At 39.4% G+C, this 20,309-nt stretch overlaps 2 protein-coding genes across 4 annotated transcripts; one reads left to right on the forward strand and one right to left on the reverse strand.

Moving 5' to 3' along the window:
- Positions 1–1,321: 1,321 nt before the first annotated feature.
- LOC141811187 (calpain-5) lies at positions 1,322–15,834 on the reverse strand. Of its 3 annotated transcripts, none has more exons than XM_074699138.1 (16): positions 15,754–15,834; positions 14,187–14,449; positions 13,693–13,784; positions 13,484–13,603; positions 8,797–8,966; positions 6,250–6,381; positions 5,604–5,815; positions 5,301–5,493; positions 5,027–5,220; positions 4,805–4,882; positions 3,424–3,850; positions 3,224–3,346; positions 2,944–3,140; positions 2,707–2,825; positions 1,839–1,975; positions 1,322–1,754 (listed from the first exon to the last, which is right to left on the reverse strand). In XM_074699138.1, exons 5-16 carry the CDS (start codon positions 8,959–8,961, stop codon positions 1,578–1,580), a joined length of 2,154 nt encoding a protein of 717 aa, XP_074555239.1. In that variant the 5' UTR covers positions 8,962–8,966; positions 13,484–13,603; positions 13,693–13,784; positions 14,187–14,449; positions 15,754–15,834; the 3' UTR covers positions 1,322–1,577. The 3 variants fall into 3 exon arrangements, with proteins under 3 accessions (XP_074555239.1, XP_074555242.1, XP_074555241.1); XM_074699141.1 differs by lacking the exon at positions 15,754–15,834 and adding an exon at positions 15,180–15,745; XM_074699140.1 differs by lacking the exon at positions 15,754–15,834 and adding an exon at positions 14,730–14,923.
- cnpy4 (canopy FGF signaling regulator 4) lies at positions 15,754–19,258 on the forward strand. Its single transcript, XM_074699142.1, has 6 exons — positions 15,754–16,019; positions 16,146–16,272; positions 16,444–16,540; positions 18,005–18,127; positions 18,223–18,340; positions 18,421–19,258. Exons 1-6 carry the CDS (start codon positions 15,935–15,937, stop codon positions 18,546–18,548), a joined length of 678 nt encoding a protein of 225 aa, XP_074555243.1. The 5' UTR covers positions 15,754–15,934; the 3' UTR covers positions 18,549–19,258.
- Positions 19,259–20,309: the final 1,051 nt, after the last annotated feature.

Below are 20,309 nucleotides of genomic sequence, written 5' to 3' on the forward strand. Positions count from 1 at the left end.
CCCCACAGTGTTGTTTTTCATTCCTATAAAGGGTGTTTAAATAATCTAGAAAGTCACACATCTATAGAAAACAACAACAAAAAAAGCCTCCAGACTTGACAAAAAAAAGTTAAAGGACACAGAAAAGATGTGTGTCAATGAGGTTTCACACTCAATTAATTTGAATATTTTACAGAACAGGGTTGTAGCATCCGTTTATTGTGTCTTATCTCGAAGCTGAAACAGTAGTCAGGGCCCTGGGTCAAAGTTATAGCATTGACTTGGAGTAGCACAAAGCTATAACTCTTTACAGCATGCACACAGGTCATGGTAGATTATAATGCTCGAGTTTTAAAGGCAGCAGTCAGGTGTAATAGGTTCCGGCTTGTGATAAACAAATAATTTCAAATGAGGAGAGATAATGGTGAAATGAGCTGTCGCATCTTTTCTGTGTGTGTGTGGTTGCAAGGGGAGAGTGTGAGAAGCTGTGTGAAAGTATCAGCTGATGCCAAGTTGTTCCCAATTGTGCTATTTATGTGTGTATGAGAAATTTGCACATACATAAGCTGCTTTTTGACTTACATATTGAAAAAGTTAAAGTTAAATGGGACAACACTGATAGCACTAGACCATCTAAAGTCAGAATATCCAATTAAAGAGGGGGTATTCTGCGTCCCCATGTTTACAATGTTGGATGTTCAAACTAAACGTGTAGATTTTTCAGTCTCATTCGTTGTAGAAATCTATGAATCTGTTTGTAAGCTAACTAAAAGGGATGGGCCTCAAACACCATGGTCTGACCATAGCTCCTCCCTCAAAAGGCTTCCAGAGGGCTGGCCAATCAGAAGGAAGGAAGCTTGTGGAGGTGGGAGCCTTAAAGAGACAGTACCTGCAACAAAGGGTTTCTAAAACACCAAGTCTTACAAAAAGCACAATATACACACTCAAAAAGAAGGAAAAAAAAAAAAAGCAATACTACCAGTTTAAGACAAAAAGGTACGATACACCTGCTTTAAAACAAAGGCTGAAATAAAGGTTGAATGGTGATCATGTAAAGATGCTACAGGTACAAGAGGGACAGAATTTAAAAAAAAAAAAAAAAACATTTAAAAAATGCACAGGAATGACTTATAACTGAATATTGACATCATTGTGTTAACAAAATTTAAAAAATTAAAAAAAAACTAGACAGCAACTCAAACCAATATTTATTGTTTTATAAATAGATAAATAAGTCAGTGATACATCATCAAACTTAGACAGGGCTAAAAAAAAAACATATGCAGATTAAATTTTTTGACCCAAGCAACAATAATAGAACAATCAATAATAGAACAAAATGCAAAGAGCAAAAAAGTTACAAACATGTAATTTGGCAGCAGTTTCTCTTCAAGTTATAGACTGCTGATGTCATAAAAGATGTCCGTCTACCTGTGTTTCTGACCAGCAGATCAACACACATCACATCTCATAGAATATCAACTGTTTACACGTAATTATCTCCAGTGAAACATCCTTTGTTTTTCATACTCTTAGAACATGTTTTTAGCATCTCGATGGCAGCTCCTGTTGCTTGATGCAGTTTCCAGGGTAACAAGTCACAAGTCTGTGAGGCAGACGCTGGAGGAGGTCTCAACATAAACACACCCCCTGTGTCCAGAGCGTGACCGGCCTCCCGTCAGATCGATCACGTGGCTTCGACTCCTCTCAGACTCGGTCGTCTTCAGCAGAGCTCCACCGAGCACGGAGTCCCACAGCAGACCTCTGCTCCACAGCTTAACGCAAAAACACACACTGAGACTCACTTTGTGTTTACTGAATGTGTGTACGACATGAAAGAGACACATAAGAGGGCCAACCTCGATAGAGATGTGTGTCTTTGGGCGTCTTCTGTAGAAAATGGCTCTGAGGTTAAACTCTGGGTTTCCTTCAGCTTTGAACACACGGGTCCGTATGGCATCATTCTCACAGCGCAGAACAGCGTAAACATCTGGAGCTGTCCAGCATAAGACAAAAAAGAGTAAAAAAAAATCTACCAGAAGCTGGGATTTTATGTATATAAAAAATTTTTTGAAGCAAATGCGAAAGTGTAAAATTTGCAGTTCCAAGAGTGTCCACTAGGGTCCCTCAAAAGCTGGAGGAAATACTTAACATTTTAACAGCTTGGTTGAGAAACATTTGGACTAACTTCTTTGATTGTCACAAATGTAGAAGTGGTGGATTTTTTTCAACAATTTATTTCTTTGAATTACATTAAAGAGGGGGTATTGAGGTGTTTAAAGAGGGGGTATTGTGCTTTTACACTCAAATATAAAGTAACGACACTGGTTTTCAAACTCCTACGTGTTCATACGTTGTAAAAACTGTCTTTAAACTGCTTGAAACAGTCCTTAAAAATTAATTAATTAATTAATTAGGTAATTAATCAATTAATTAATTATGGACTATCCTTATGACATTTGCCGAATAGTAAAATAAACTGGTTCATGGCACATTTAAGGGACAGGGACCTTAAACACCAAGGACAGCCCATAGCTCTGCCACTTAAAAGGCTTCCAGAGGACTTGCCAATAAGAGGGGAGGGGGTTTGTGGAGCCTTAAAGAGACAGCTACTAAAACAAACTGAGGCTGAAAAATGGGTTTTCTAAAAAAACACTTTGAGAAAAATAGATATTTTTATTTTTACTATCTGTTACATTAGAATGATGAGGTGTGGCGCTAACTCACCTGTCTGTTTTGGACAGGTGAGGCCTGTTGCTCTGCGGAGGTGGACTGTGGTCACTACAGATGGTTGAGGTAGAAAACAGTCGAAGAAAGATGGAGGAGGCAAATCCTCTCTTAGTTCCCTACACACAAAAACAAAAAATATATGAGTTAAGAAAAAAAAAAAATCATAATGTTATTTTTCATGCGTTATCTAATAAAACCAGAGTTAATACTGGCGTCTGTATCTGTCTCACACACCTGAGCTGGATGTGCGAATGGGAGAAGAGGCGAAGCAGGAAGCGACCGGTGGCTCCAGGCAGGAAGGTGGTTGGCAGCACAACATAGCATCCAGGAGCCAGGCTCCCCCTCAGAGTCACGCTGCGGGAGTCCATGTAGACGGAGCTGGCCGCCTGCTCCACCACTACCTGCACCCGGCTACAGCGGTTAACCTCCACCTGAGCCACACGAAGCACGCCGTGTTAACGTGACGTTGTTTTGTTGGGTCATTCCTGAGTGAGCTGATAGGTTGTGCGCTCACCTTAAGCACCTCGAAGCCTATTGGCAGGTTTTCTCCTCCTCCGTCCTTCCTCTGTATCCTCCTGTCCTCCTGCTGCAGACAGATCAGCACCTCCTCTTCTTTACCTCGTACCTCAAACATGAACTGCAGAGCGAGAAAACATGTTTTTAATTCATTTTACTGTAATTAATAAAATCCCTGCCCCTCCTCTTCAGCTCTACCTGTGGGTTGTGCAGGAAAGTCTCCCTGTGATTAATGCATCCTCCACATCGACTCCTCTTATCCAGCTGCGCCTCCCATCCTCCCCCATCTCCTCCATCCTCCTCTTCCCTCGCCTTTTTCTCAGCTTTATTTCCTCTCCTTCCTTTCCCTTCCTCCTGCTGCTGCTGACTCTCTCCGAGTCTGGTCTCCCTCCTGTTTCCTCGCTGTTTGGTCCCTCCAGATTTGGCGTTGCTCCTCCCTAAACTCAGAGGGAGGTTATTGTGGAGGACAGGAGGTGGAGGGATGTCTGAGGAAGTGGGAGCAGGAGTCCACTCTCCACAGCAGTGCACTTCCCTCCAGTGGGAGCTCGGCCACAGCAGAGTCCTCTCCACCAGGCGACAGACCACAATGTCTGTGAAGTAGCGGCAAAAGTCTTCGAAGTCCATCCTGAGGAGCAGCAGAGGGAGTAAATTATCATGTTAAAAAAACAGCGTGTTACATCTGATAGCTTTTTTTTTGTTTTCTGGAAGATCTGTCTCAATTTTCTTGTTGAATCTTAATATTCAAATCTGACGGTGTACAGCTTTTTGGTATTTGTTTTTTTGCTTTGATTTTTTTTAAAGCGAGGGTATTGTGCCCTTTGCTTTTAAAGGGGGGTATCATATTTTTTGGGGTTATGGCAGGGATATTGTGCCGTGTTGATTTAAAACAAAGGAGTTGTGTCTTTTTTTATTCTGAAGTAGGGTATTGGGTTTTTTTCTGTTTTAAAGCAGTGGTATTGTGTTTTTTCCGTTTTAAAGCGGGGGCGTTGTGCTTTTTTTTTTTTTCTTTTTTTTTCAACTTAAATTTTTATTGTTTTCCATTTCAAAAAGAACATTTCAAAATAGACAAAAATGTACCCAAGTGCATTTTCAAGTGTGATTTTTTTTTTTTTTTTTTAAAAGCGGGGGTATTGTGGTTTTTCTAAAGTGGAGGTATCGCGTTTTTTGAGGCCTTATTCTGCCTAAGGTGCCCTCTTAGTAGCTTTAAATAATTTAAATGATAAAAAAATATCTGTATATTACACTAGTATTTAAGATTACCCTTATTTCAGACCCTCTATGAAAAGTTTAATTTTAGCTGCTGTCTCTTTAAGTCTTCCCACTCCACAAACCCCCTTCCCTCAGATTGGCCAGCTCTTTGGAGGCCTTTTGGGGGTGGAGCTATGGGCAGATCTTTGAGTTTTCAATGTCCACCTATCCAACGTGTTATGTACCAGCTAGGGGATCTATATTAGAATGGACAGTGTTTCAATCATGTTTTCAATCATGTACCATGTGTAAAACACTTGAAATCATAATACCCCCTCTTTAATAATTTTTCTCTTTTTAATATCCTATGAAGTTAAAAAATGACATGTACCAAAACTCTCCGACGTCTCGAACAACGAGGCCCATCTTCTCCCTCTCTGCTCGACTCAGCTGTTGCCACTGTTGCGACCTGCAGGGGGCGCGCAACCACAACAATGACAGCATCTGATTTGATTAAAGCAACCATATAAAATCAAATCTTAAAAACAAACAGTTTGAAACCTTTGAGCAGGATTAATAAAGCTTTATTTGAGGACCTGTGAAGGACCCTCACCTCTGACTCCAGGCCCCCGTCCAGTCCGTGCTCCCCCACGGGTTCCTCATCCGCACCATGAAGAGTCGAGGCAGCCCTCCGCTCCACGCCATCGCCTCCCCACACCTCAGCTTCCTCACCGCTGTGATCCCGTAGGCGTGTCCTCGCACCAGACCGCAATCCAGCACCGACTCCACGGTCTCGCCCTCTGCTGGCTGAGATCAGAAACACACTGAACTTGTTCAATCTGAGCCGTTACTCCTCACATCCTCGATCAGTGATTTAGAAACTCTACCCGAATGTATGAGGTGATGAGGGCTTTGTGTTCATGAGCCTTGGCCAGCGTTTGGAAAAACGTCCTCCGCTGCTCGCCGTGCAGACTGAGAGCCTCACGATCCAGACTGAGCGCCTCTGAAACCCCTCCTGTGAAGTCGATCAGAGCCTCGGCCGTGTTTCCTCCCTCCAGAGCTTCGTAGCAGCCGTTCAGCCTAAAAGAGACCACACAGACTGACTGAACCAGAGATCAACAGATTGTCTTCCTCCACACGAGGTTTCAGATCTTTACGAATAAAGATCAGTTTTCAACAAAGTGACTCACTTAGCGTAAGCTTTCTCCAGCAAAGCGCTCCAAAACTCTCGAGGTGTAGCCGAGCGGCAGAAAAGCAGAACTCCGTCCCCGCTGACCGGCAGACGGTCATCAACGACGACATCCAACCAACGACCAAAACGCCAAAACCGGAAATGAAAGATTCCCGCGTAGAGGTTCGGGTTCTTCGGATTCCACTCCTGATCCATGTGGTCCGGGATCACCTGAGGAAGAGAGGAGGACCATCAAACCATGACGAAGAGAACGAGTGGTGACAGACAGAAAAGAAAGAAAAACAGAACGAAAGCACAAAAACAAATAATTGACAGGAGAAAATGAAAGAAAGAATGACATCAAAAAAGACAGTTAAAGGAAAAACAGAAGAAAAAATAAGAATGAAGACTGAAAAGAAAAAAAGGAAAGAAAACAAAGATCCTCAAGGAAAAGAAGAGACAAAGAAGGAAATAAAAAAAGGACACTAAGACAAAAGGAAAGATACAACACATTGAAAAACAGATCCACACAGACAGACAGAAAAGAGAGAAAAAAACTCAGAAAGAAAAAAAGAAAGAGGAAATAACAGGATAAAAGAAGGACAAAAAGAAAAAACCTTAAGATTACAGAATAAAAAAAAATAGAGTGAAACAGAAATAACGACCTTCTTCCAAAGAGACGGCTCTGATGCCAAACAGGAAATAGCAGCGACCATCCAGCAGTTTCCCAGACTCCCTTGGTGCAAGTCACGAGTGCTGATACCATCAACAAACAGACGAGGGTCTTTACAGATCTCCTGGAGTAAGAGAACAGGAAAAAAAAAATACTGAAAGTTATTTACTTTTTTATTATCTATTTATCCATTTGTATTAAAAAAAATAAAACCTTGTCTGTCTGTTTACGGTCTGACCACTTGGGGGCAGTAATTCATTTTCTAGACTCTGGTTTCTGACCATCAAAGTCAACATTCACTCTGATTTTAGCTCAGGTTTGTTCTCCACTATCGTCTAACGATTGTTTTGTAAGTAACCAACCAAAAACAGAGGCGGAAAGACGCAAAAACACTGTGAAGAACATTCTTAAATAAGCTACGGACCGGGATCAGGTTCAGATTAGGTTTGGACCGGACGTTCTGATCAGGTCAGGAACTGATTCAGATCGGACATCCAGGTGAGGTCAGGATTTGCTTGGGACAGGATGTCCAGATCAGGTCTGGATTTGGTTCAAACCGGATGTCCCAATTGGGTCAGACACAAACTTCCAGATTGGATTTGGATTTTGGTTCGGAACAGATGACCAGATCAGGTCTGGAATTGGTTTGGACCAGATGTCAGGTTCAAGTCCAGATTTGGTTTGGACTGGCATCCAGATTATGTTTAGACCAGTTGTCCAGACCAAGTCCAGTTAATGTTCAGACTGGACAACTGGATTGGGTTCAAATTTGGTTTGGACCAAACATCCAAAATTGGGTTCGGTTTATGTTTACACCACACTTCTGGATCAGGTTCAGATAAGGTCCAGATTTGGTTTGGAACAGAAATTTGGATCAGATCCAGAAATAGACAGGACGCTTGAATCAGATTAAGATTTGGACCGGATGTTGGGATCAGATCAGGATTTCATTTGGACAGGACAGCTGGATCAGGTCTAGATTTGGTGCCAAAACAATGAGCTCAAACACTCTAAAACGCTTTCAGGGCGTTCAGTTATTCCCATAAAACAGAAAAAAGTTTTTTGGGGCCTTTTTGGCTGATGAAACTATGTTTACTTACATAAAATTAAGTAAAGCTCCTAAGTCCAGTAAGAAATTAAGCGGCCTTAAACCAAAATAAAGAGCACTCAAGAAAATGGCAAATCATCATGAGAAGCATATTTGAAACAGTATTTGATTTTGGTGAAAACAGAAAACAAGTTTTAACATTATTAGAGGGAAACAGTGCCAACTAAATAATTGCATAAAATCTCTAAAACCCAGAAGAGTTGTGAGTTTGAAAACCAAAACAAGGAGCTGAAAGACTCTAAAAAGCTCTGCAGAGTAGAAACTGATGAACGGCTTTAAATAACCTCTGATTAACGACTGCAGCAGTGATCGGTGTCACAGTGTTTTATGAGGCCTCGGAGCTGATTCAGGGTGTCACAGCTCTGCTGAGGGGACAGATCCTGTGTGTGTGGACCTGTTGATCTCAGCTTGGACCGGGTCGCGTAACACAAGAAGCTGCTGGACGCACACACACTCGGGGGGAAACACACACTCAGTGGTCATAACCTCGTTAAATGCAACTGTAGACAAGATGTGACCCATGCTGGTGATCATATCGAGTTCATAACGAGAGAAAGGCCACAGGAAGACGGTTAGTGGGACGTGTAGACGTGTTGGTGAGGGGAAGTGGATTCTGTTTGTGTGTGTGTGTGCAACAGATGGCACACACACACCTGATTCAGTGTTGATGCTCTTTAAATACCTGAGTGACCCATTAGTAACTCGACTCTGTTAACCCTTTCTGGCGTGATCGTTTGACTCAGGGTGAATAAAAGTTTAAACTAGGGCAGGTCTCTAACTTTTCAGGAAATAGCGCCCCCTGCTGTGTGAATACATGAACAGCCTAATCCAAAACTAGTCTGTCTTTTTGAGCCATACTGTAAAAAAATATCAGTTTTTGACAAAATTTCATGAACTTCAGCCTTCAACTTTCTCAAATTGGACTGAAATGAGTTCTTTCGTGTATCTAATGAGTTTTTAATTTTGTCTTCTTTGGGCTTCCGTAGAATAACAGTTTTAAGGCATCTTTCTGTAGACATATAAAATCAGCAGCTCCACAATAAATAAACCGGCCTTGACTGTGACCTTCCCTCTCATTGGCTCTGTTTAAGGATACTCAGCCTCCTGTAACCACAACAACAGTTTATTCTCGCACACAGAGACGCCCGTTTAAAAACACAGACGCTATTTAAACCAGCTTCTGCTTTTTCACTGTATACACACACTTCAGGAGCAGTCACTCAGCAGCACGCGCCACCCGCTGCCCCAGGGCTCAGATTTCACGGCCTGACGCCTCGCCTTTAATAGAAGGAGCTTTAATTAATATAACCTGATGGAAACGACAGATACCGAGCCAGGGTTACTGAATTAGACGACTGGAAATACATCTGTGAAATAACTCCCTGTTGTGGTTTGTATTGGTTTGTAGAAAGGGGGTTTTGTCAGACTCACCCTGGGCCTCTTCCAGGTCAGACCAGGTGGAGGTTCCCTCTTATAGAAGAGGGACTGGGCGGTGGCCGGGAACAGGGGGTCCTTGAAGAGAGCGCCCCGGCGCAGGCAGGCTCGCTTGAGTTTGTGAAAGGTTTGACCCTGGAAACTGTGCACGCGTTCAGGCATCGTGGCTGGAGAGGAGAAAAGAGGATAAAGAGAGAAAAAAAATTATATCTAAGTCGTATAAAAAGTAATCTTTTCCACCTCAATATGAGCCACATCCACGTTTACTTGCCTGCTGCTATTTTTGTTTCATAATGTTGAGACTTTTCTGGTGAATGTGGCTCAAATTGAATCTAAAAAGATTGTTTTTTCTAAAAAATAGACAAAGGTAGACACAACAATAGACACTATTATAATAACAGACATAAACACTTGCTTAGATTTCATTTTTTATAACATCTAAGCTAGGTCTTAGGTGTAAGAATGTATGCTGGTCCATGTCTGTCATTGATATCATAAATCAGGAGTGGCCAACCTGTGGCTCTTTGCCTTTCAGTGTGTTCCATTCATAAAAAAAAATATGTATATTGTACATGTATTGTTATGAATAGTGGTGTGCCAATGAATGTAAAATATTGATATATTGATGCCAACGTTTGAATCAGTATTGGTCAATACTTGGGTGATGAGATTGATACTTAAGTTTCAGTTTCTTTTCTCTACATGTGCTCCTCTCAATCGCTCATGTGCTAATAGGTATCTATCTATCTAGATAGATAGATAGATAGATAGATAGATAGATAGATAGATAGATAGATAGATAGATAGATAGATAGATAGATAGATAGATAGATAGATAGGTGGAACTTTGTCTCTTCTGCAGTAAAAACAGAAATTTGTCTTTGACACGGCTTTTTGTGGCTCTTGGTCTCTGACTGGTTGGCCACCCCTGGCATAAGTCATGAGTCTCACAAAAACAAAGTGATACTAATTTCTTCTTCTCTAAATCTATAACGGCTGCTTCTCCAAACTAATGAGTTTACACATAAAACTGAGTAATTTTGATTGAATTGTCATGTAGCAATAGCACAGTGCAACAGGAGCTAGCAGGGGGTGTTTTTCACTGCTAGCATAGTGTAGCAGATTTTTTAAAACTAATATTTAACAGGCTTTACTTATTGTTACAGCAATACTGTTGAGGTACTTTCAAAGAAGAAAAGAAATAAATAAAGAGAATTTTGAAATATCAAACATTTTACAGCTAAAAAATGCTAGCTGAGCTTATGCTAATGTTAGCTGTGCTAAGTTTCTCTGCTTTTTTGTTAAGACAAATGAACTTGCTAATGAAATAAAAGAAGGGAAGGAAGAAGGGAACAAAAACAGTGACAAAAAAATAAAGGAAAAAGAAAAGAGAGAAAAGCACAACCCCAACTAAAACCCAATGTTGTGATATTGAGACTTGTCAGATGAATGTGGCTCATATTGATTACATAAACAATATTTTTGACACCTCCTTTTATTTCATTTTTGTTGTTGTTGTTGTTGTTGTTTTTTGCAGTATTTAAGCTAGGTTACAGGTTTAAGCATGTATGCTAATCCACGCCTCTCTTTGAATGAACATTAACCATTAGCCTCACCAAAAAAAAAAAACCAATAGTAGTTTCTTCTTCTCTAAAACATTACTGATCAACATCAAAAAAGAAAACACCTGCTTCTCCAAACTAAAAAATGTACACATAACAATGAGTGACATCAGTTTGTTTACCATGTAGCAATAGCACAGCGCAACAGGGGCTAGCAGGGACTGTTTTTCACTGTTTTTCAATTACATTTACCAGGAATTAAGGTTGTATATATTTTGTTACAAAATACTGTTGAGATACTTTTAAAGAATGACAGAAAAAAAAAATGCAAAAAAAGAAAATTATAAAACATTTTACAGCTAAAAAATGCTACTTGAGCTTATGCTAATGTTAGCTCTGCTAACAGCTTTTCTGTTACGACAAATGTACTTGTTTAGTTATTTAGATTAAAAAATTATTCCCATTTCAGTGGATTTGTTGAACTCTTTACAAATAATTAAATTTTGTTGTTAATTAATTTAAATAAGATAATTTTTTGGGCTTTGCAGGTCAACGTGACTCAACGTTTGCTATAACTTCACCTTCTTTTATTATAATTTGGATTAATTAATTCTAAGGGGACTTTATTTGATTAAATATTCCAGCCTGAATCTGAAATATTTGCCATTATTTTTCTTCTTTTTCTCTTTTTTCAGTTACAGTTTATTTTGTTGTTTTTGGTGAGTAACTGCCGAGGACGACTAGGGAGCTAAATGTCCACTTATCAGGTCTGAGTGTGTGTTTCAGTGTGTGTGTATGTGTGAGGTAATGGTACCCGTTGAGTCAGATACAACCTGCTGTGTTCTCTGAGTCAGCAGTGTGTGTTTGTGTGTGGACATCAGCTGGTGTCAGCCTCAGTGTCAGTGTGAGCTTCCTGGGGCTAATGTGTGTGTGTGTGTGTGTGTGTGTGTGTGTGGGCGCATGTGTGTGAGTTAAGGGTCATCTTAGGGCCGTGCTGTGCAGGTGCTTGCATTTGCAGATGCCATGCAGGTCAGGGTGATCAATTATCAGGACGGTTTTGATTTTCTCGTATCAGATTCATGTCCACAAACACAAAAACACACTCATTACCAAACTAAATACTTTTAACAACATACAAATTTGGATGCTTTTGTGACATCGACAGTCACTCAAATCCTTTAAAATGTTTTCCGTGGGGTAGTTTTTTTTTTTGAGATATCTGGTGCTAGATGCCTTGTGTTAAAGCCCTTTTGCACATTTTTTTCAGATTCTGTTTGGTCACAATAAACAAATTTAGACTCTCTACATAAATATCACGCTTTCAAGTTTTACCTCTCTAGATTTATATTTGTACATCTCAAGTTTTTTACAGTTCCTTGACTGCGCCTTCAGACATCAGGGGATGCTGTTGTAAGAGAGTCAAACATGAGATATGAATGGACAGAATTTAAGTACAGGGGGTCCAGGAAGTTTCTTCACAATCTAAAAACTAACAAAAACAAATGAAAAGGCAAATATGAGGAAATTGTTACAAAGTGAGGAGCAGAAATTTTAGTTTTTTTTAGCTAATATAATACACTTCTATTCAGACACCATTAGTTGCACAAAGCACAGTGAGACAGTACTCAGTTTATTGCCATGTTTGCTGCAGCAAAGCCTCATCAATAGCAACAATAGAATCAGTGATCTTTAGTTTCAGATCAGTGACGTCTTATATCTTGTTCGATAAATGAGATCTTAAACATAACTCTGTCTTTATAAATGACACTCTGTGTATATTCTGGTTTACCCAGTAAATTTTGCAATTAAAGATGCTATAAGGAGGATCTGTTTTGATTGCACTCCCTCGCCACCTTGTGGCCTGGAGTCTCTGCACACTGTCGTAAATTATTTTAGTGAGGTGTGTGTTTGTTTTGGAACTAAATTTGTTCAAGACAACTTTTTACTGGATACAACGCGCTGAGGTAAGGTATTTGTCAATATAGTTATGTCGCGCTACAGTTTGAAATGTGACATCAAGCAAACGTAGCAGCCGACTATATGTTAGCCCGGTGCTCTGACGTATCTGTAGGCTAACGTGACAACAAGCTAACACTGTCAGTTTGTAAATAGTTTAGTAGCTGTTTTTATTTAGCGCAGCTGGCCGTTTGGTGCTCTTAGACATGTCTGTAATGTGTAGCGTTAGTGAATCCTGATTATGTCCTGCCAGTCATCTACCAATCAGAGCTAACGTAACCTCACTCTTCATTTTATTGATAGACTCTCAAGTTTGAACAGACCACTACAGAATAACTGCTGACTGTGAGTTGGAATGAACATTAGCATAAACAGTTTAGCCTCTGTGGAAAAGGCTAAAAAGGCTAATTAGCCTTTACCTTGGGCTGTATCACTCTCCTGTTTAGCTTTCTTCTGCTCTTTTGTCCTTTTTCTGTCCAACAGTTAGGCTCCTGTGTCCACCACCACTACAAAATTAATCACAGATCTCCGAGTTTTATCTCTTCTTGCTACTAAACTTCATCAGCCGGCGTGGTGTTGTCATAGAGACCTAGACTTGCCGTAAATCAATCAGGTCTGCACCATAATCTCATTTCAAAGAATGGATTAGGATCAGGCAGATATCTAGAAGGGAGACTTTTTCAAGATCACTTTCAAACTCCTCACAGCCCCTTTAAATCCAAGGAAAAAGACCCTTCCAGAAATCTGTAACATTTTAGAAAAACGTTCCATCAAATCAGAACAAGGGGCAAGAGAATATAAGTTCACAGATTATATTTTTAAGATGAAATAATAGTTTCTCAAAATTATAACAGTGTTTAATAGATTAAGTATTTAAAAAATGTTTTAAAGAGATTTTTTGACTCCCCAGACACTTTATAAAGACTAAACTGAGAATGTAAGTAAGTTTTTTAGCGTAACAAAAGAACAAAAAAAATCTACATGTCATCTGTCGGCTTTCACATTTAGATCTTTTATTATCTGGTTTTATAGTGTGTATTAAAGAGCTGTCATCAGCCTGAGGGGTAACTGATTCCAGTAGTATGATTTGAAGGCTGTATCTTTCAATAAGACTGAAATATTTCAAGCCAAAAACTCATTCATAAAAATTTTGTTCGTTTTTTTACCTTAGCTCTGAAGTAAAAGTTAGTCCTCTTGGTTAAACTCTCCTGCGTAGATCTACGACCTCTTTGTGTCCTCCTTTGGTCGTTTAAGGGTCCACATTTTCAGCTGACAGTCACGCTGCTCTGTTTTTAAAAAGTAGGAACATTTGTCACTCCCGTCCTCTTGTCCCTCTTTGTCCCAGAATCAGCTGTTGAAAACTGACGGACGCTACCTTTTTCTTCTGTCTATAAAATTTACCAGGAACACTGGGATCATTCTTCAACTGGGATTAAACTCAGCGTCATCTTGGATTTCTGTTCCCACCTGCAGGAAAAATGAAAGAATGTCAGGAACTAAAAGCAAACATGAAAACTGATGCTGCAGCTTGATGCACTGAGCTCTCAGACGCCATGTGTCAGCTGTGTTGGTGTGTGTGTTACAGCTTCTAAAGTTAATGCACGAGTGTGTGTGGGGTTGCGTATAGGATCAGTGTGACACTGCAGTGTAACGTGATCTCCCTCCTCGCAGACAATAGACAGACAGTCTCCACATTATGTGACATAACACATGATTATAGCTGAAAACACTTCAGTTACTGCAGCAACTCTTGAGTTTCAGACACGTTATCCTCTGACGTCTGTGTGCAAACTGTTCTCCATCTGGAGGACATAAACATGTGTTTCTCATGAGCGTGTGTGTGTGTGTATGTGTGTGTGTTTCACTCACTGCTGGTTGAATAATTCCCCCTCATGTATCACTCCTTTTCTCCTCTGTCCTCATGTAAACACGCTCCTCTCTTTCCACACATCTCCCTTTAATCTGTGTTGTCTTTACTTCTCACCCTTTGATCTTCTCTCACACACTCCTGGAGTATTTGTTGCCGTCGTTGAGAGGGTTGCCCCTGACACCCGAGAAACCGAGAAGCGGGCAAGCACCTTCCATTTTAACCACCTCACTGCCAAATATCAAAATAATCCTCCATTCAATCCCTGAAACATATCAATAAAGCAAATAATAAAATGAGCATTTGCATCATTTTTAGCTTTCATTAGACTTTATACATGTGTGCTCATCAGTTTATCCATGTATAAACCACATTTTGATGATAAAATAAGTTTAGACTCATCCCTTTTTACACATTTGTCAACTCAAAAACTACTGCTGTATTTTTTTTGGCCTTCCTATAACGATAAAAGGTATTTCATATGTAATAAATGGCTGTACATTTAAAACATATTAAAAAAAATAAATAAAAAAGAATGGCAATACCAAATTTCTCCACATGGTGGTGCCATTGGGCCACTGGAAAGGTTGTACTCCAAGGATTTATATTCGACAAGTCTTTGGAGTCAGCTTATTCAAATAAAGCAGCTAACTGATTGACTTACCAAAACAAAGATGGCAGCCCCCTAGTAGCATTGTAAGCTAGCGGGAATGATCATGTTTCAGCTAAACCTATCCACACAACATCATGGATTGCTTCTTCTTCTTTCTTTTTTTTTTTTAATGAGAAACCTGTAAAGCAAAATTTAACATGTTTTTAGCCTGGCTCAAAAATGGTTTGTGTTTAATTAGCTCATTTCTCTTTTAATACAACCATACAGCTATGTATACATTATTCAGTTTCAGAGTTTTGCCTATATACAGGTATGGCTGAGTCGTCTAACAGGTGGGCACCCTGTAGCTGTCAACAAATACACTTGAGTCCTATTTCTTTACCTTATCTCAACTTGAACAAAGCTAAGTTGAGTTCATTGGTTCCAATATGGCCCCCATTGGTGACAGACATCAAAACTGTGACGTAGACTATGTCCATATTTCATACAGTTAACATTCCCCACTGTGTAAATAGAGGCAAGAAAGTGCCAAAATTAAATAAAAATAAATAAATAAATAAAAATAAATGAAAAAATATCAAGAATTAGCTATCTTCGCTATATTATGACAAGTACATTCTTGATTTGTTGCCATTCTGCTGTGTTACTTCTTAAAGTGCAGCCTCTTTGGGGTACCTTACTGTCAGAAACAAATGGATAAGGGTATATGAGGTTAAAGTTAATGCTAGCTCTTTGAAAATTCCATGTCGCCCACGCGTAAGGGACTCAGGCCACCCCAGTCAAAAAATGCAGGATCCGCCCCTGCTCGAACAGCAGAGAAGTGATGCTCACAGCCTCATACAGGGTTGTAGCTTTACAGCTAACATGTTTTGTTAAATTAAGACGAGCATAAATGTTTCTACGCGGATTATAAAACATAACAACGCTTAAATGTCGAGTAATGCCTCTGGAGATACCGTTTTTACGAAGAAGCGCTGCCTCTGTGTTGTCGTTCTCAGCAGGCATCTACTGCTCAGGCCTGTTGAAGAAGAGTACACGACGCATGCGCAGTTACGACTCGACTTCAAAAAATGTCGATGTGGCTTCTCTGATGAGAAGTTTTGAGTTTTTCCCGCGGGTTACATCCAAACTGTAACCATGAGACTTTTTATTTTAGTTTTAGCTTCAGTGTGCGGAGTTTTAACGGTGCAGGACGACGAGAGACTGCCCAACAAATGCGAAGGTAAGACGAAGCGACTGAAGCTAGCTTTGGGGATGCTATGACTGTGCTGTATACACCTTTAACGTCTTTGACACGAATAAAAATGCGGGAATTTTTAATTTTATGAGCGTTTTACGTCTTTTCCAGTGTGTAAGTTCCTGACAGTGGAGCTGCAGGAGGCTCTGGAGAAAACGGGTCGGTCAAAGGAAGTTCTGGAGGTGGGAGAAGTTCTGGATACAGGGAAGAGAAGAAGAAAGATCAAATACAACACATCGTAAGTGCATTCTGGGTAATTTTAACTTTACTAATAGAGAGCAAAAACACAATTAAACGTCATTTTAAGCTTCTTTAATGTGTTTTTATTAAATATGAGTGGCAGAAGAAGCTGTATACTACTTTAGATAGTTTTAACCGTATTAAAATCTGTTTCAAACTCTTTTTACAGGGAAACTAGGCTGACAGAAGCGATAGACAACATTTGTGAGCGCATCCTGCAGTATAATGTTCACGCAGAGAGGCCGGGCAGCCTCAGGTATGCAAAGGTAAACCTCCTCTATCTGTATTTTCTTTCATATTTTCCATAAAATAGAGGATGTTGGAGGATAGAAAAATGTGTTTTCTAAAAAGTTTGTGTATCACTTCTTTCTTTCTCCCCTGTCCTCATGTTAACATGCTCCTAACTTTCCTCACATCTTGTTTTCTTTTTCTGGTTTTTATGCCTCTTGATTCTTTGTCTCACACACTCCTGGAGTGGGATCAAACCAGGAATGTGATAAAATAAATTTCTGAAAATTGTGTGGAAAAACTAAGGCTGCTCATGACAATCCAACATGTAAATAAAGTAAATATTAAAATGATTTTCTGTAATTATTACGGTGGCCCTGAAGGTCAATGTGAAAAAACATTTCAAAATACGCAAAAACATTTCACAATCTGAAAAAAAACATTTCGAAATCTGAAAAAAAAATTTGAATGCGCAAAAACATTTCACAATCTGAAAAAAAACTTTTCAAAACCCGAAAGAACATTTATGAATGCCCAAAAACGTTTCACAATCCGGAAAAAAATTTCAAAATACACAAAAACATTTATGAATGCGCAAAAACACTTCACAACCTGAAAAAACATTTATGAATGTGCAAAAACATTTCGCAATCTGAAAAAAAAAATTCAAAATCTGAAAAAGCATTTCAAAATCTGAAAAAGCATTTCAAAATCTGAAAGAAACATTTCACAATCTGAAAAAACATTTATGAATGTGCAAAAACATTTTGCAATCTGAAAAACAAAAAATTCAAAATCTGAAAAATCATTTCAAAATCTGAAAAATCATTTCAAAATCTGAAAAAACATTTATGAATGTGCAAAAACATTTTTAAATCTGAAAAAAAACATTTCACAATCTGAAAAAACATTTATGAATGCGCAAAAACATTTCAAAATCTGAAAAAAAAAATCTAAATCTGAAAATACATTTCAAAATCTGAAAAAACATTTATGAATCCCCTAAAACATTTCGCAATCAGAAAAAAATTTTCACAATGTGCAAAAATATTTGAGGAATCATTAAAAATATTTTGAGAAACCGGAAAGGGTAAGACCATGCTACGTGTCTCTGATTGGCTTAACTGAAGCCCATCGGGCATTAATCTTACATTACTTCCTGTTTACGCTGGATGACCGTTTTAGCTCAGCCACTGTGAAAATTCAGGTGTTTTCCAGGATGGAAGAGGAGGTTACATTGATAGAACATTACTTTAATAAGGGAACGTTCCACAGAAATCAGGTTTGGACTTATTCCTTCTTGTTGTTTTTTGGTTTGAAATGACAAAAAAAATATTAAAATGAAAAAAATGGAAAAAATGTCATACCTTATTTCTCCACATGGTGGTGCCATTGAGCCAGTGGAAAACCTTTCAGAGCAGGGATCCAGATTCAATGGGTTTTGAGGACCAGAAAGTCCAAATACTACCACTTCATTCATTGCTGGGTTGTGTGTATCATAGGGCACGAGCCAGACCATGTCAACTCTGAAGAATCTGGTCCACAAAGGGGTCAAAGTGGACTTAGGGATGCCGTACGAGCTGTGGGACGAACCCTCAGTGGAAGTGTCCGACATGAAAAAGCAGGTAGGAGGACGTCTGTGCTGGCTGAAAATGTTAAATATTATCTCATGATGCTGTTCCTGTTGTTAAATGTGTGAAATTGTGTGTATTCCCTTCAGTGTGAGACGATGCTGGAGGAGTATGAGGAGGTGGTGGAGGACTGGTACTTCCATCATCAGGACCAGAGGCTGGAGAGCTTCCTCTGTCAGGAGCACGTCCTCACAGCATCAGAGCAAGGTAGATCAATCAGTTTACTTAACATAGTGTCTTCTGAGGGAAAAATAAAAACACAACTTTTTTGTCGCCCTCTTTCTCAGAATGTATGGAGGAGGTGTGGAAAGGAGACATGGGGAAAAAAGGAGCCGTCAAGGAGGAGGACGGCACAGAGGAAGAGAAGGAAGCTAAAGAGGAGGAGGGGAAAAGACATGATGCTGGGGAGCTTTAAGGAACTCTTTAACCTTGAAAGACATCAAGCTCCTGTTTTTAATTGGACTGTTTGAAGTTTACAAAAAGACTCCTGAACAAGTTGAGCACTGTGACGAGAACTGCTTACAGTCACTTTGATTTTCAACCAAACTCCCTCACAGCGTCTTGGCTGCAAAAGTTCTGTGCTGATGGAAACCTGAGTGTGAACTGAACAGTATGTACGGCTAACAGAGGAATGAACTTGGAGTTTTTTGAACACCAGTCTTCTCCCTTAGACGTCTGTGCAGAAGATGGCTGCTTCAGTCAGCCAGTGGGAATACTGAGAATGAGTACAGAGCACAGTGTCTGTGTGGCTGTACTTTTAATTTTTCTGTTATCTAGCAGTATCCAAATCTGAACTTTACGTTTAGTTTCGTTTTCATAAAAATAATTTACTCTCAGCTTTTTTTTTGTATGGGTCATAAATACACATGTTTATTTACAGCTTGTTGTTATGTTTACTGCCTCATGTTCGTTGGTTTATCTATGTTTACCTTTGTTTCTTATTTGATATCATCATCATTATACAAATGCTCGGCCACAAGCTTTTGTCATATTCTGTTTTAGTTTTGTGCTTTTTATCCCTATTTACTAATTCCTCTCACCTGGATCCTCTAAACTTACCTTGTTTTTTTTCTGTCACCACCTCAGCTTTCATCTCTGTTCGGGCCTTCAAAGTTTTCTGTTGACATAAATAAAGATTGTAAACAAATAAAACTATATCTGGTTTTCTCTCAAATAAATGAAACATGCATTTGTATGTTTACATTAATTGTTATTTTGAATAGAAAACAACCTTTTACATCGTATTCATACAGATACAACTGAATATGTACAAATCACCCCTTATCCAAAAAGGTAACTTTTGATCATTTATGGGTAAAATTTTATTTTACACAAGCAAACAGACTCAAGAAAGGAGGACATATTTTTTCACTTAACATGTTTAACACCTTTAACATTTCATCTTGATAAAAAAAATAACTTTGTGCTTCTTGATGAAGCCTTGCACAATGCATCTTAAGAGTCACCTTGCAAAACCTTAAGAAAACATACGTCATCAGTGATTTTAATAAGTCTCGAGTTTGTTCAATCTACTTTGCAATTGTGTCAATTTGAGGCACACTTACTCAAACCCCAAAGCAGAAAAAAACTCTTTCCTGTGGATTGTGCATAATACTTTGGGTTGGTCAACTCTTCTTTATTAATTTGTTTATTTTTTGTGCTCAGATCTACTGGACCAACAGCCCACAAGGCGCTGCAAACAAAAACACTGGCTAATTGAAGTGTCTTCTTCAAGATGCTCAACGGCTTCTACAAGAAAAGGAGAGGCTTCACTGAGATGTTCAGTTTCTTCTTTAGAAATCTGAGTGTCTTCTTCAGATTGCTGAATGGCTTTCTCAGGATGCTGAGTGTCTTCTTCTGATTGCTGAGTGGCTTTCTCAGGTTCTTCATGATGCAGGATGGGTTTTTCAGGATGTTGAGTTGCTTCTTCGGAAATCTGAGTGGTTTCAAAAGAATTACTGATGGTATCCCCAAGGCACTGTGTGGCTTCTTCAGGATGCTTGGTGGAGTTTTCAGGAAGCTGAGTGGCTTTTTGGGGATGCTGAGTGGCTTCTTCAGGATATTGAGTGGTTTCTTTATGGTGCTGAGCGTCATCTTCTGGATGCTGAGGAGTTTCTAGAGGAAGTGGAGTCACTATTTCGGGATGCTGAGTGGTTTCCACAGGATGCTGAGTGAC

The sequence above is a fragment of the Halichoeres trimaculatus genome, unplaced genomic scaffold, assembly GCF_033239565.1.
Source record: "Halichoeres trimaculatus isolate MK-OKI-2021-1 unplaced genomic scaffold, fHalTri1.1 fHalTri1_scaffold_22, whole genome shotgun sequence".
NCBI lineage: Eukaryota > Metazoa > Chordata > Actinopteri > Labriformes > Labridae > Halichoeres > Halichoeres trimaculatus.